The 16010-nt window shown below is 39.4% G+C and overlaps 1 protein-coding gene and 1 pseudogene across 4 annotated transcripts in view; one reads left to right on the top strand and one right to left on the bottom strand.

Moving 5' to 3' along the window:
• FHIT (fragile histidine triad diadenosine triphosphatase) overlaps positions 1-16010 on the bottom strand; it is a 1518095-nt gene that overhangs the window by 860562 nt on the left and 641523 nt on the right. The window contains exons 1-2 of one of the 4 annotated variants that reach the window (XM_063630835.1): positions 7645-7731; positions 5280-5440 (exon numbers count right to left, since the gene is read on the bottom strand). The exons of 2 other annotated variants lie outside the window; for them this stretch is intronic. In XM_063630835.1, coding sequence (XP_063486905.1) covers positions 5280-5440 — 161 coding nt within the window. In that variant the 5' untranslated portion in view covers positions 7645-7731. Of the gene's footprint in view, positions 1-5279; positions 5441-7644; positions 7732-16010 lie in introns of those variants that run through there. One more of the 4 variants, XM_063630837.1, reaches the window with a different exon arrangement.
• Positions 11243-12510, top strand: LOC134735510 (transcription termination factor 1, mitochondrial-like; annotated as a pseudogene).

The raw sequence follows: 16010 nt of genomic DNA, 5'->3' as shown, positions 1-16010 counted from the left end.
TTCTTCCTGTGTCTTTTTATTCATTTGTTGATCTCCTTGGTCCCTGTGCTGCAGGCTAAAACTACAGCAATTAAACACAAGGTCCTTGCATCCAGGAGTTCTTCTCGATCCAGTAATGCAAACAACTAACATCATATACCATGTTGTTTTATATTCTGCTAGAGGTACGGACACGAGGTGCTGTGGGAACACAGCTAATGGGGCACCTGGTTCTTGCCTATGAGAGTTTTGAGAAGGATACCTGAAGTAGAGTTTAGAAACTGACCATCACAGGAGATGGGAGAGGAGGAAAGAGAAAGTTATAAGGAATTCTCAAACTTTGAACATGTGAATGTCCTATATACATCTGTAAATAGTATATAAAAACACTATAGTATTGGATTGCTCTGTCACGGATGAAAACCTTCAAAGAGAAGCTGATCATAAACACAATTATAGAAACCAGGGGATGTTATCTCGCCCAAGTCTGCCTGAGTACTTTTAAGGATGCTAAATTCCTAATCTTTCAAGGATGACATTCTTCTTGCCTGGGAGTGTACTAGAGCCAGAGGGACCAACTCTTTCTTCCTAACTTCCTACCCAACAAAGAATCCCCCTCTACAATATTCCTAATGGATGTTTACTATAGCAAACATCACTTGTTCATTTTTGGTTCCTCAGCCGCTATTCCCTCATTGTAATAACATTTTTTTTTTTTTTTTAAGAGGGAGTCTCGCTCTGTTGCCCAGGCTGGAGTGCAGTGGCACAATCTTAGCTCACTCCAACCTTCGCCTCCCGGATTCAAGTGATTCTTATGCCTCAGCCTCCCGAGTAGCTGGAACTACAGGTCCCCACTGCCATGCCCAGCAAATTTTTTGTGTTTTAGTAGAGACAGGGTTTCACCATGTTGCCCAGGCTGGTCTCAAACTCCTGAGTTCAGGCAATCTGCCCGCCTCAGCCTCCCAAAGTGCTGGGATTACAGGCGTGAGTCACCGAGCCCAGCCTGTGATAGCAACTTGATTCACTTTTAGGGACTTTTCTCCTATTATAAGCCACCATTAGGATAGTGAATTGGGTGCCTTTTCATTCCACTCCAGAATTTGAGGTCCTGGAGACTTCTGGTATATTTTCTGCTGTCCCTACTCTGAATGGAGAAAGGATGAGCATGTGTCCTAAGCCCAGTTAATTGGACCTTCTCTTCCAGGACTCTGAATCCTAAGAAGAGTGACGTGCCACTCACTCACTCACTGCTGTAGTGGCTTCTTAACAGCGAAGTAGACTCCATCTTGATACTTTCCTGTTTCTAAGCCTAGTCCCTCCTGCCCGCATCTTGATTCCGGTAATTCCCCGATATCCTTCTAATTATAACAAATTCCTTTTCTACTTATGTTAGCCTCAGTCTCTGTTACCTGCTTCCACTGGAACTCTGATTCTGCTTGAATCCTTCCATTAATGGGAATATTACTACATTGAGAGGCTGCTCCTTCCATTGCTAGACCTCTATATTTGTTTCAAAAGTTGTTAATTCAAGCTAAAGCCAGGTTCTCTATTACTAGTGTCGGTCATCAGGAATTAGAAAGAATAAATTTTAGTCCCTCTTCCATATGGCAGTCACTATAGTATCCAAGGAAAGGCAAATAATCATTGATAACCACACCACTAAAGCCCTTCTCCCAGCTGAAAACCACCAGGGCTTTTATAAATTTTCTAGAATAATATAAATTTTCAGACACTACAGAAATAGAAGCTTTGAATTGCCGATGAGCAGCTTAATCATTTTCAGATGGTCTCAGGGAACTAAACAGTTACTTCCTCAGTGGGCCTCTTTGGAAGAGGGCACTTTCATGTTTATTACTTGCAAGGGTTGGCAAATGGTAGAATTCTTTTTTAGGATAAGGATTTATATTTCTATCTAATCTGCCACCAATTAAAAGTATATTATCTTCCCTACTGAAGTTGGAGTAATTGGTGGTTATTTTCAGAGCAACTCATCAAGGTGAGAGAGAGTCTTTCTGATTGAGGTAGCAGAGGTGTTGAACATTCATTGTGTACTGAGTTCATGTTTCTAGTATCACAATTTCCCACACCACATGCCTGATAGATGTGTCTTCAACATTTGCAAACAATTCCAAGTCATTTCTCCCTTCAATTATTCCCTCTTCTCTTTCTGACATCCTAACAAGGTTTTCATTTTGTACTAATTTCACTAATTTAGGAAAACATTTGTCTGCAATACATACATATATACACACATATACATATATACACACATATACATATATACACATATATAAACATATATGTATATATATTCATATTCTTGAGAAGTAGGCCAGAAACTTGGCTTACTGTGAAAATCAGAGGGGAAATAAAAAGGATGAATGGGGAATAGTGTCTATTCCCTTTGGCACTTCTTACCTAATACTCAAGCCCCTTACTTGCTGCAACTCAAGTTTTCCCCTCCCTGCTCCCACTTCCCTTATGTCTTCTCTCAATGAGTGAGGATTAAGGGCAGGTAATTCTCCCATTCCAGAAAAGCACCAGCTCCAGCTGGAGCACTCTGCCTCTTTGTGATGGAGCCCTCAGGGTTGCACAGCGTCCTGTCCATCTTCCCTCGTCTGCTCACGCAGAGGACAAGACTCTCACTCTCAGCCTCTTTCTTTCCCTATCTAATATTCTCTCCTTTCTCTCTCTCTCCTCTCTTCATTTCTAGTGGCCACCAGCTCTGAAGATAACATCCCAGCCTGAGTAGGCCTGAGCCAACTATTCCAGACCAGAATCAGCAGGGATAAACACACACACTCTCATTCTCTGTTTCCTCAGGTGCTATGGGTGTTCTGGACTGTTCTCCCCTTCCACTGCTCAGATGATATATGACACTCAATTACAGTTGAAGAGAAATGGATCAACTGCTCTAGATCCAGGCTCCTGAAGCTACTGTAATATATAGGTAAGTGTTCGCCAGAGGTTCAGTCCAGCTCTCTGGGGTGCTACATGGATGCAGAAGGTCCAAAGACCCAGCTAATAACGAAAGTTGACTTAGCTTTTATTTAGCCTCCTTTATTTTTTTTTCCCCCAGGAAAAAAAGGAGTTGGGTCAAACAGGAACTGGGCCCAATGTCATTACAACAATACTGCAAGGTCCCCCTTAATCCCAATGCCACAATCTAGACTTTGTTTTTAGGAATATATTTTAGGAACAATAAAAACGAAAGAAAAAACAAATCCTAAATTATGAACATCCTTGTTTGGCTTTGCAAGTCAGTCAAAGTCATGTAAAGAGAGAGACCTAGTCATTATCAGGAAATAACTATCTTGAATTAGTCTGTAACAATTTCTTCTCATTGAGTATTTTTGTGTTTTCCTTCTCTTCATAACAGGTAACATGATTTCCTATTTAAAATGGTGGCAGAGTTTCTCTTAAAAACAAATTTATGTTTTAAAAGTGAGTTGATTCAAATAAATATTAAATATATTAATGCATATGCTGGTCATGCACGATTTGGAAAAAAAAAAATATATAAACATCCTGGAGACTTCTGGTAGATTTTCTGCTGTTCCTACTCTGAATGGACATGGATCATTTTCATGCCACTTTGGGGATTGATGCATGACTCCTGTTGCTTCCAAACTGCCTCAAAAGAAAATAGCATTCCACCTGACAGGTGCATGAACTCAAGTCTTTCTCATGTATGGGAGGCATAAGTATGTCCATCCAAAAACTCTGCCAGCATGCCTTTATTCTGGTACTGTCTAAGGCTGCCTATTCCCTTCTGCACAGAGTTCAGCCTTTTTCTTCCTTTTTTTTTTTTTTTTTTGTTTTGTTTTGAGACTGAGTCTAGCTGTGTCGCCCAGGCTGGAGTGCAGTGGCACCATCTCAGCTCACTGCAATCTCCGCCTCTCAGGTTCAAGTGATTCTCCTGCCTCAGCCTCCTGAGTAGCTGCGATTACAGGTGTGTGCCACCACACCCAGCTAACTTTTTGTATTTTTAGTACAGATGGGGTTTAACCATGTTGGTCAGACTGGTCTTGAACTCCTGACCTTGTGATCCACTTGCCTCGGCCTCCCACAGTGCTGGGATTACAGGCATGAGCCACCACACCCGGCCCTTAGCCTTTTGCTTCTTATGGAAAAGCATTCTTCATTGTCTCATCCACTAGGCTTAGGCAAGTACCACCCTGACTCTCATATAGCATTTCCAACTGGGCACCCTTCTTCATGTTGTCTTTGTTCCTGGAATGTGCCTCAAAGGTCTGATTTCTTAGGTGCCAAGCAGAGTAAAACTTCTAATCTTCCTTGTATCAATCCAGAGTTCTTGCTATCTCAACAATATATTGCATACTCAAAGCACATGCATAAAATAAAGTTTATTACAACAAGACTTTGTTTGCAGAAGGAAGATTAGACTGATTGAATACATTGTTCTACACTGATTTTAATTGGTGCTATAATCTGATCTGTCTCTAACCAGCTAATCGGTATTTAATCGGTTGCTTTAATTTTATTACAAAGCAGCTAGAATGCAGCTGTAGCTAGAGACCACACAGTAAATAAACTACATTATTATTATATTTATGCATATGAGTTTTATTGTGCTTGTGTCAAAATTATACTCACTTCCACTCCCCTCCTAATTTGTTTGTATTAAACCATCATTGTTCACTTGCATAGTGGGAAGAGTTAAAAAATGTCTATTTATTGCCAAGTGTAAGTTATGTGATAAGTTTCCAGATGTACCCACCTTCATTTGCCAAACAATCTTGTGATTCATTTAAATATTTATACAGTGCTTCAATTACTGACATTGTTTCTATTAATTAATGATATTAGGGTTTAATTCTACAGAATACAGAATTAGAAACAGAACAAATTCATGCATAAAAAAGAATCTGATATGATCACCCTGAATGTAGTTTCATGCTAGACTTTCTACGTAGTTCCCCAGAGAATGAAGCATACCAGCATTAATAAAACTCTGAGTGTTTTAGGGGCTTTGAACATGGGTGCAATAGGTTCCAAAGCCCTATGTAAGTATTTGAACAACTTGACCTTATTTCAGCTTCTTGAGAGAACTATTAGGGACAGTCACAGAATCAACATGAAAAATTATTAAGTACCCACATATTGCCTGCCTGAAAGGACTCAGATAACTACAGCAAACTTCGAAAAAATATTAATAATATCAAAACACCTTGCGGCTGCTCTTTTAGATCGCTACACATTTTTAAGAGGTAATTTACTGGAAGCTCCCTTTTGCTCTTTCCTGTCATTTCAGCTGTGCAAGAACACAATGCACTCACCCTACGCCAGTCTGGAGAGCTTTGCTTTTCTCTTGGGAGGAGGCATGGTGCAACGATGAGAAGAAGGGCTTGGCAGCAGGCAGACCCTGGCTCCAGTCCCAGCTTTTACATACTCCCTGAATGACATCAGGCCATGTACTCTTAAGGCTCAATTTCTTCATCTGTAAAATAGGAGTCATCACAGCTACTCTGATATTGGTGTGAGGATTAAATGAGACACCACCACAAAGCTCTAGTCAAGGGGTCCAGCTGTTCCTTTGGCTACTGTGATCTCAGCACAGTCATTGCGGCTCATTTCATAGTTGTCTTCTCATCCTGCTGAGATTCATTTATTTAATAAATGTTTATTGGCTACCTACGGGGGGGCCAAGCATGGGCTAGAAACCTGGAACACAACACTGAAGGTCCAGTTTGCAACACAAAGTCCAGTTCGTCCAATGAGAAAGAGGACTAGATTTGCCTTTTAACAAAACATTCCTAGGTAGATGTTTATGGTAAAGCCAAGATCAAGCCAAGTATCACAGAAATATACGACAGGACATTAATGCCTACTGTTCCATTATTGGAACGCTAAGTATGTGGGAGTTATTTATAACCTACTGCTCAAGGTCATTGCCAAGGTCTGATTTTTCACTCATGCAAAAATTCAAAAAACTGAAACCTCTGGCATAAACAGGTTAAGGAAGGGAAGGCCCCTTAGTCCAAGCCTTTTCTTACAAATCTAAGGAAAGAAACCATTGTCCCTCATCAGCATCAGAGCAATACCTGTTGTTTACATAGTATTTGGCCATCTGTGATGCATTTTTATGTAGTGTAGGACAAGGACTTCCTAACATTTGGCTCTATACTAGACCAGGTCCAAAAATCTACCTGAGTATGACTACCAATGTCACTGAACTACTTTAACCAAATAACAGGATAAGATGGCTAACAAAACATGCCCTCATAGAAGGAACTATCCGGTAGTTTGATTTCATTCTTGTCCTAAACCTTTAAACTTGTTCTACCCACATGTCACAGATCTGGAGGTTAGTGAAAACTACCTGTGTGTGTACAGAGCAGGTGGGAGGACATTTTGGCTCTGTTCTAGGCAGTCATGCAGGGCCCCCTTACATTGCTTCTGCATAGGGTCCTGATACTGTCTCTGTTCTGCTGAGCTTCAAAGCTCTCAGCAGGATGTCCCATTCCTCACCTAGCCCTCACCTGCTCTACCTAATGATGCTCAATCATTGAATTGGCCCAGAAATAATGCCTGCCTATGCTGACTTCTTGCCCAAACCTGGGGCTACCTCTCTGACTGGCATCCTAGGGGGGCTCTCCATGGCCTTCAGTGAAGTGGCCAAAGACAAGGGTCAACTCTTTATGCAAAAGAAAAATGAGTCATGAGCTAACTGTGGAACTCTGAAAAAGTCACGTATTCTCTGATCTCCATTTCCCAAATCACACGAATTGAGAGCCATCTAAATTGGCTTCCAACTCTGAGACTCTGTGGAGATACATACATGAATCATCGTAGCAAATATATATCTATTATAGAAGCTAAAGGAATCTTCTCACTTTCTCCAATTAGTACCAACTGGATTACTCCACAAAAGATACTTGACCTTGTTAAAACAAAAAGCAAAACAAAAACACTCTCTTACATTATTGTCAGGAAATCTATGCCTGGCTTTAGCAGCAGAGTATAAATATTTGGTTATTGGATACTTTTCAATTTAGGCGAAAAGGTTTATCTATTGCTTAAAAACATTTGTGCCCTTCTTATAGCTAGGTCACCCATTCCAAGGCTGAAGAAAATAAATTGAAGTGGTGGTAAAAGTTGGTTAAATTTCAGAATTTTTAAAAGAAGGGATATCATTCATCTCTGGCTAGCTAACTCTGTAAAAGATCTATCTGTAAGAACAGAAAATGCTCTTATAAGAACTTTAAGCCTAGATAAACAAACGCATACCACACAGACCACCACTCCCATCTCCTCATGCTGTAGCAGACATTATTAATCAATAACAGAATCCTTCCCACTATGTCTATACACGGCCTTCAAATGGCTCTTAATACAGTATCTCAGGTAACTGCCAGCAACAAATCATATCTGGCATGAATGATAAAAGGTATCTGGAATCCCTGGCTTTATGACTTTGACTCTGTTACCCTGACTGCCATTTAGAGGATTAAGAGCCAAGAATGTCACAGTATCATTATATAAATAAAATAGAAAGGGATCTTGCCTGCAGGAACATGCCTCTGAATATCAGTAGGGGATTTCAAGCTTGAAATTCTCCAGAAGTTTCTTTTTCACCACTCTAATGCTTGACTTTTTCTTCCTCTGCCCCCTCCTTCCTTATAAAGTCTAAAGGTTACTTACAGATCAGAAGGGTCTTCAGGTTGAGTTCTGGCCAAAATTTGTAGCATCTGCAAGTCTCACTTCACTGAATGAGTACAACCCTGAGACCTGTCTGGGAACATGGAGTGAGACAGAAGCTAAGAGAGCCACCACTGCTGAGGCAGGGAGGGGTGGCCTGGTGATATACATGAAGGATAAGTGTGGCAGTGCAGTGAGAGATGAGTTGGGGAGCAATGTGGACAAAGGGATCTAAAGAGTGGAGTCCAAAAGCACAATTATACAAAGTGAGTGAAGCTCAGGGTTTAGCAAGTTCACATGAAAACCCTAGCTCCTGAATGAAGAGTACCTTTTGCATGGAGCCTGGATTATCTTTTCTGCCTGTATCTTTCTTTTCTCCTCCCTCCAGCCCTTCCCTCCTTCCTGTATGCTCCGTTTTCAACTCCCTTTATATTCCTTCATCCTTTTCTCCCTACTTGCTTTTCTTTAACTTCCATTTCTTTCTTTTTCTGTCATTCCTACACTTCCCTTTTTCTCTCATTCTCCCTTGTCTAAGCTTTAGACAACCCTGCTCACTAGCTCCTTGGCCTTTAAGAGCTTGTAAGGGCTAAGGGGCTACTAGTAGCTTCTCCCCATGCAACATATCACACAGGTGTCTTGGAGGGACAAAGTGGGGCTTGAGACTCCTGGATGCTACACAGAAGAGGTAAGGGCTCGGCCACCCAAGGGAATATATCAATGAAGTAGGAAGCAGAGGTGAAAAGAGTGTATCAGCTCAACAGGATCAACAAAGTCCAGGAACGCTGTCAAAATAAGCTTGGCAGAAAATCAACAGAGCAGAGAACAGCATGAAACATGAAGTGATATAGGTTGTGGGTGGGTGGGTGGAGAAAGAGAAATACAAGGCAAGCAAAGTAGCAGCATTAATAAGCAGCCATGACTGGAAACAGACCTGAGGATGGATATTAGGAAGTAGGTGCACACTGAGTATGAGAATAAAAACCAAAGTGATGAACTGTGCCTTTTTAACACCCGACACAAAGGAAAAGAGGTATGCCAGTTAAATGGCAGCACCATGTAAAGAAATGAGTAGATATTTCTTGGTTTTGCTTAATATCGCTCTGGAAGCACAGAATTCATGTTCAAAGACTTAAGAATAACCTAAATCAGCCCAGTGTGGTGGCTCACACCTATAATCCCAGCACTTTGGAGGTGGATGGATCACCTGAGGTCAGGAGTTTGAGATCAGCCTGGCCAACATGGCAAAACTCCATCTCTACTAAAAATACAAAAATTATCTGGGCATGGTGGCAGATGCCTGTAATCTCAACTACTCGGAAGCCTAAGTCAGAGAATTGCTTGAACCCTGGTGGCAGAGGTTGCAGTGAGATGAGATGGATCACGTCATTGCACTCCAGACTGGGCAACAAGAACAAAACACCTCAAAAAAAATTAAATAAATAACCTAAATCTATTTGGGTGCCAAAAAATGTGTATTCTATTTAGACATTAAAGTGGATTGACAGCATAGAAATTATTTATTAAACCCAACCTACTGGACCTGAAAGTGAACCCCACTGTAACAGGGTGCCTGGTAGAGTCATTCTTAACTAGCCATTGATTTGTTTTTTTGTTTTTTTTTTTTGAGACAGAGCCCTGTTCTGTCGCCGGGCTGGAGTGCAGTGGTGCGATCTCGGCTCACTACAACCTCCACCTCCCGGGTTCAAGCAATGCTCCTGCCTCAGCCTCCCAGGTAGCTCGGACTACAGGCACCCACCACCATGCCCAGCCAATTTTTGTACTTTCAGTAGAGACAGGGTTTCACCATGTTGGCCAGAATGGTCTCGATCTCTTGACCTTGTGATTTGCCCGCCTTGGCCTCCCAAAGTGCTGTGATTACAGTAAAAGTTTCTTATATCAAATGACTGTTCTTGAATTGTTACTGTGGATTAACATGGAGCAAATATTGACATTTCCATATAGCAATCTACTACCCGGGGATAATCTAGCTTTCCCGGAGGGATGGAAACAAAGTGCATAATAGTCGTTTACCAATCATATAATATCAGACACCAATAATTTGTCATTCACTGTGGTGTTCTACAATCATTAGAGGAGCTATTCAACTGCTCTCAGACATATCAGCTATGATCATGTAGGAAATGTGATTCCATGCGCTGAATGTACCAACTCTTCACTAACATTTCAATACTCTAGACTGAAAGTTAATGACCAGTGCAAACCACCAGAGTATTACAGTAAAAGAACAGCAGTAAAAAGGCCTTAATAAATCAGAAATTTAAATTGGCTATTCATTTTAGTTACAGCCATTCGTCAGAGCAAAGTGATGATCTAATTCACCTATGCAGTAACTTACAATGATCATAACAGTATTTTAAGTAATATCATCCATTAATTTATTAAGCAAATGTTTGAGTAATACCTACTACGTGCATGACCCTCTTCCAGATGCTGCAAGATACATTCAGACATAAAAGCAACAATCTTAACCTTTAAGAAACTTGTAATCCAGTAGGAGAAAAAGACATTTAGTAGAAGTCTTATCCAAATAAAATATGATTACATAAGATAAGGCTCCATCTAAGCTCTCTGCATTGCAAAGCTGACGTCAAGAACTACATTTCCCAGAATACTCTTTCTTCCCTGAATGGTTTGAGTGAAGTTTACCAATAAGAATAGAGTGAGATGGGGAAGAAAAAGAGATAAAGAAACTGTTCTTTGGAAGTCAGACAAATGTGCACAAATGAAGTCTTCCTCACTGCTGTACATTGAGAGATGGCCCTGCTTTCCTTATTGAAACTCTGATCTGTCTATGAGTTATTAACACCCTTGTCAGTAATATCACTTGTCATTAGGTCACAATTCTCGGAACTACCATTGCCTAGGTTCTTCTATTCCACATGCTTTGTTTCTGTGCATGTTGAGTCCAACATGTGTGTATATTTTAGGTAGTGTCACCTTTTTGGATATCCACGAGACCTATTTACACAACACCTGTTACAAAAAGTCACCCCAGATGTTTTCTTGTTTGTTCAATTTAACTTATTATATAAATCTTCACACTTGCAAATATAAGCAAAAGTGATTCTAAGCCACTACAGGAAATTCACAAAAGCAACACCTGGTGTCAACATATTTCACCGCATTTTAATGATTATGATGTGTACAGGTGTGCTGAAATAGTTTCTCCTCCATCCTCTTTGATTCTTTTTAAAAGATTTTTTAATTATACAAGTAATATACTTCTAGAACTAATAAGCAATCATAGCAAGCTTGTGGGACAAAAGTTAATATACAAAGTCAATTATCTTCTTATTGCTAGCAATGAACAATTGGGACTTCAAATTAAAAACACAATACCATTTACATTAATGCCCAAAATTTAAATACTTAGGTATAAATCAAACATGTAAAAGATCTACATAAGGAAAACTATAAAACTTTGCTGAAAGAGATAAGAAAGATCTAAGAAAAAGGAAAGCTATCCACATACACAGACAGGAAGTCTCAATATTGTCAAGATATCAGTTCTTCTCAACTTGACCTATAGATTCAATGCAACCTCAGTTTTAAAAATCCCAAGCCAAAGTAAAAGCCATCTATGGCACACAGCATTCCGAAAGGTTTGGGCTACCTGACCATTATGGCACCAAGAAATCTCTGGTACATGAGAAATTTCACTTTAGTTCAAGATGTTAGATGACCTGATTTTCAGCAGAAATGCCCTTCAAATCAGTTTCATTTAGGCTTTTTGGTGTGAAGTGAAATGATGCAGACAATGAGCCTTTGGAGAATGAGGAACCACTGAATAACTTACTATGGAAGTAGATACTGACATGGCAAAGAAATGACAGCCTGGAGTTTTTAACAGAATGTTCCCAATGAGCAGGACCTGAAGATGTTTCTTTGTTCCAAAGGAGCTGGCAGAGAAGTGATTGTTAGCATCATATCAAAATAACCACAACTCCTGAAAGTCTTTCAAAACAATGGGATCTGTGAAGGATTATGATATCAGACCTTGACACTGTAAAATTTTGGGCCATTCTCCTGAATGCTTTCTTTTGTCCCATGAAAACCTAAACTTAGGGATTATATGAGTTCCTCTACTCAGCTGGATTTACCTGTAAATGCCTTTGTTGATTGTTGACCAACGTCCCTTGTACCTTCTCCAATAGTCTCGATATGAATAAACAGATGGTTAAAGTTTTGCAGGAAGTATATTTTTCTTTGGGTCACAATAATCCCACAGATTTTGTAAGAAAGATGATTTTTTAAAATTCTTTCATCTTAATTCAGAGCACCAAGCAGGTAAAAACTAACATGGAATTTTTACAGGCAAGTTTCAATTTGAAAAATGGGGAATTGCTATTTCTAATATGTGGTCCAGGAGCCAAAATCCCAGACCTTTCCAATGACTATGCTAAAACAAACTACACCAATATCAAACAGAAGCTGTTTTCTCTCTGATGTACTGAAGAAGAGGTACAGAAGCTTGCCTTAAGTTATCCAGATGTGGGGAAAAAAAGTTATGCAGATATGATCTTTTGGCAGAGAAAAAGTTTAGTGAGAATATTTTAGCTTGGTGCAAAAGTAACTATGGTTTTCGGCAAAAACCATAGTTACTTTTGCACCAATCTAATGGATTGCCTCATAGAAGAAAAAATTAGCCTTTTGTGAAAGTAATTTGTGATAACTGAAAATCCTTGGGTTCTGGATTCCAGCATAAGTACTTTATAAAGTCAAATCAAATAATTAGTAAAAGCTGGCTGTAACTTGAGGACGTCGAGCATCACTCTTCTACTCTGGAGTGAAAAAAAAAAGATACAAAGTGAATTTTAAAAGTTAAGCAGAACACTGGGGAATTTTTGAAAGCCAGTCATATAATGTAGTGGTATCTTTTCATTTTGAATTTGGGCCTTTCAAAAAGGAGGGGTATGATTTACTAACCACAGATATATATATGTAATGATTCTTTGGCTATTTTGTTTTACAGGTTTATGAAAACTCATGGTTGATATGCTCAGGTGTAGTCCTCCCAGCTACCTCTTCTCCAGTTTGAATTACTCCAACATACCATTATTTGATACAGGCTGTGGCTGCTGTAGAAATGGTAGTGCCATGGTGGTTTGCTGCACAGATCATCCCATCACCTAGGTATTAAGCCCAGCATCCATTAGTTACTCTTCCTTATGCTCTCCCTCCCCGCAGCACCCCTCCAACAGGCCCCAGTGTGTGTTGCTCCCTCCACGTGTTGATGTGTTCTCATTATTCAGCTCCCTCTTGTAAGTGAGAACGTGTGGTGTTTGGTTTTCTGTTCCTGCATTAATTTGCTGAAGGCAAAACCTGATTACTTTGAAGACAAGTTCTACTGTGGCAGGCAGAATCATGGCCACACCTAAAGATGTCAACGTTTTAGTTGGAAGAAGCTGCAAATATGTTATGCAAAAAGATTTTGCAAATATGATTAAGTTGAAATTTTATTAAGTTAAGGGCCTTGAGATGGAGAGTTTATCTTGAATCATCTGGGTGGACCTAATATAATGCTAAGGATCCTTAAAAGTGGAAGAAGGAGGCAAAAGAGGTCAGAATGATGCAGTATAAGACAGACTTGACCCCTCTGAAGGAGGTGAAAAGGAGGCTTTGAAGAAGGAAGGGACCATGAGCCAAAGAATGCAGGGGGCCCCATAGAAAACTGAGAAGTCAATGAAACAGAATCTCCCCTAAAGGCCCCAGAAAGGAATGTAATACAGCTGGTACCTTTGTAGCCCAGTGGGTCCAGTATCATACTTCTGTCCTACAGAACCATAGGATGATAAATTTGTGTTGTTTGAAGCCACTGAGTCTGATAATTTGTTACAGCAGCAAAGATTAACATAGCAACTAAGTAGATGATTTGTTGCATTGTAAGTGGTCACAAAATACAATCCTTCAGTATCATGTATTTTTTCTTCTTACAAGAGTAATTACGTTTAAAAAAGCTATCTACCATTCTAGAATCACTGTCATAGTTTATAAAGTCCTTTAAATGTGTGCATAAAAAACTAAATGTGAATAAAATGTAAATAAAGGAATATTTTTGCCTAATAAATATAAAGAAAATGAAAATCCCAGCAACCTATTTTGTGGATATTAACAAACTGATTCTAAAGTGTACATGGAAAAGCAAAAGATCCAGAATATGCAAGGCAATATTAAATGAGAAGAATGAAGTAGGAGCACTGACACTACCTGACTTCAAGAGTTACTACAAAGCTATAGTAATTGAAACAGTGTGTCATGGGCAAAAGCCACCAAATACATCAATGAAACCGAAGAGAAAACCCAGATAGTCTTTTCCACAACTGGATCTAGAACAACTGGATACCCACATGCAAAAACAAACAAACAAAAAAAGAATCTAGACAAAGACCCCACACTATTCACAAAAATTGACTCAAAATGAATCACAGACCTAAATGTAAAATGTAAAACCATAAAACTCCTAGAAAATAATGTAGAAGAAAGTTCAGCTGATCTCGAGCATGTAAGTGACTTTTTATGTATAATACCAAAGGTGCAATCCATGAAAGAAGTCATTGATAAGCTAGACTTCATTAAAATTGAGAACTTCTGCTTGATATAAGACACTGTCAAGTGAGAAAGACAAGCCAAAGGCTAGGAGAAAATATTTGCAAGAAACATGTCTGATAAAGAACTGTTATCCAAAATATTTTTTAAAAAAGTCTTAAAACTCAGTAAGAAAAGTAATTTAAAAATGGGCAAAAGACCTGAACAGATAGCTCCCCAAAAAATACATACAGATGGAATATAGGCATATGAAAAGAAGCTCAACATATGTTACTGGGATATTGCAAAGTAAAACACTAATACCACTATGTACCTATTAGAATTGCGAAAATTCAAAACAATGACAATACCAAGTGCTGGTGAGGATGTGGGGCAACAGAACTCACATTCACTGTAGATGGGAATGCAAAGTGATATACCAACTTCAGAAGACCCGCAATATTTTACAAAATGAAACATACTCTTACCATACAGTCCATCAATTATAATCCTTGGTATTCACCCAGAGTAGATGAAAACTTACTTCTACACAAAAACCTGCACACAGATGTTTATAGCAACTTTATTCAAAATTGCCAAAACCTGGAAGTAACTGAAATGTCCTTCAGTAAGTGAATGAATAAACAAATCATGGTATACCCAGACCATTATTCAGCCGTACTAAAAAGAAATGAACTGTTGAGCCACAGAAAGACATGGAGTTACTTTACAGGTATACTGCGAAGCAAAAGGAGCCAAATTTTAAAGGCTACATACTGTGTGATTCCAATTATATGATACATCGGAAAAAAAACCTACGAGGACAATACAAAGATCAATGGTTTGCAAGGGCTCAGAGGAGGGGAGGGAAGGAGGGATGGCTAGATAGAACATAGGGGATTTTTAGGGCTGTGAAACTATTCTGAATGATATAATAATGGTTGCATGTCATTCAACAGCTGTCAAAACCCATAGGATGTACAATGCAGATTGAACCATAACATAACCTTCAGACTTGGTTAATAATAGTATATCAAAATTGGCTCATCAACTATAAAAAATATACCACACTAATGCAAGTGTTAATTATAAAGGAAACTGGGGGAGTAGTGGGACATATGCAAACTCTGCACTCGTTGCTCAATTTTTCTGTAAACCTAAAATTGTTCAAAAAGAAATAGTGTATTGATTTCTTAAAACCAAGTAATATATAAATAGTCTTATTAAAAATGTGAAACCACTCAGAAGTATCCAGACTAAAACATTTAGCTCCCAAGAGACGTTTTCACATCAATCCTTTCATTCCTGGGGTAAATGCTCCTCACAGTTTGGTATTTATGCTTCCAGTCTACTTTTTATTGATTTTTTTTTTGAGATGGAGTCTCACACAGTCACCTAGGCTGGAGTGCAGTGGCACTATCTGGGCTCACCGCAACCTCCACTTCCTGGGTTCAAGCAATTCTCCTGCCTCAGCCTCCCAAGTACCTGCGATTACAGGTGCCCACCACCACGCCCAGCTACTTTTTTGTATTTTTAGTAGAGACAGGGTTTCACTACGATGGCCAGGCTGGTCTCGAACTCCTGACCTCATGATCTGCCTGCCTCAGCCTCCCAAAGTGCTGGAATTACAGCCATGAGCTACCGTGCCCAGCCCCAGTCTACTTTTTAATATGCTTACTATTACACTTATTTCCAAAAAGTGTTTAAACATAAATGGAACCATTTTATAAATATCATTCTGAAATTTGGGCAGTTCCTTAAAGCAACTACTAGTGACTGCGCCGAGCATTATGTGAAAAAAAGACTCTGGAAAATACATGTCC

The sequence above is a fragment of the Symphalangus syndactylus genome, chromosome 21 (assembly GCF_028878055.3).
Source record: "Symphalangus syndactylus isolate Jambi chromosome 21, NHGRI_mSymSyn1-v2.1_pri, whole genome shotgun sequence".
NCBI lineage: Eukaryota > Metazoa > Chordata > Mammalia > Primates > Hylobatidae > Symphalangus > Symphalangus syndactylus.
The sequence above is the reverse complement of the archived record's forward strand: the minus strand, read 5'-3'. Positions and strand labels throughout refer to the sequence as shown.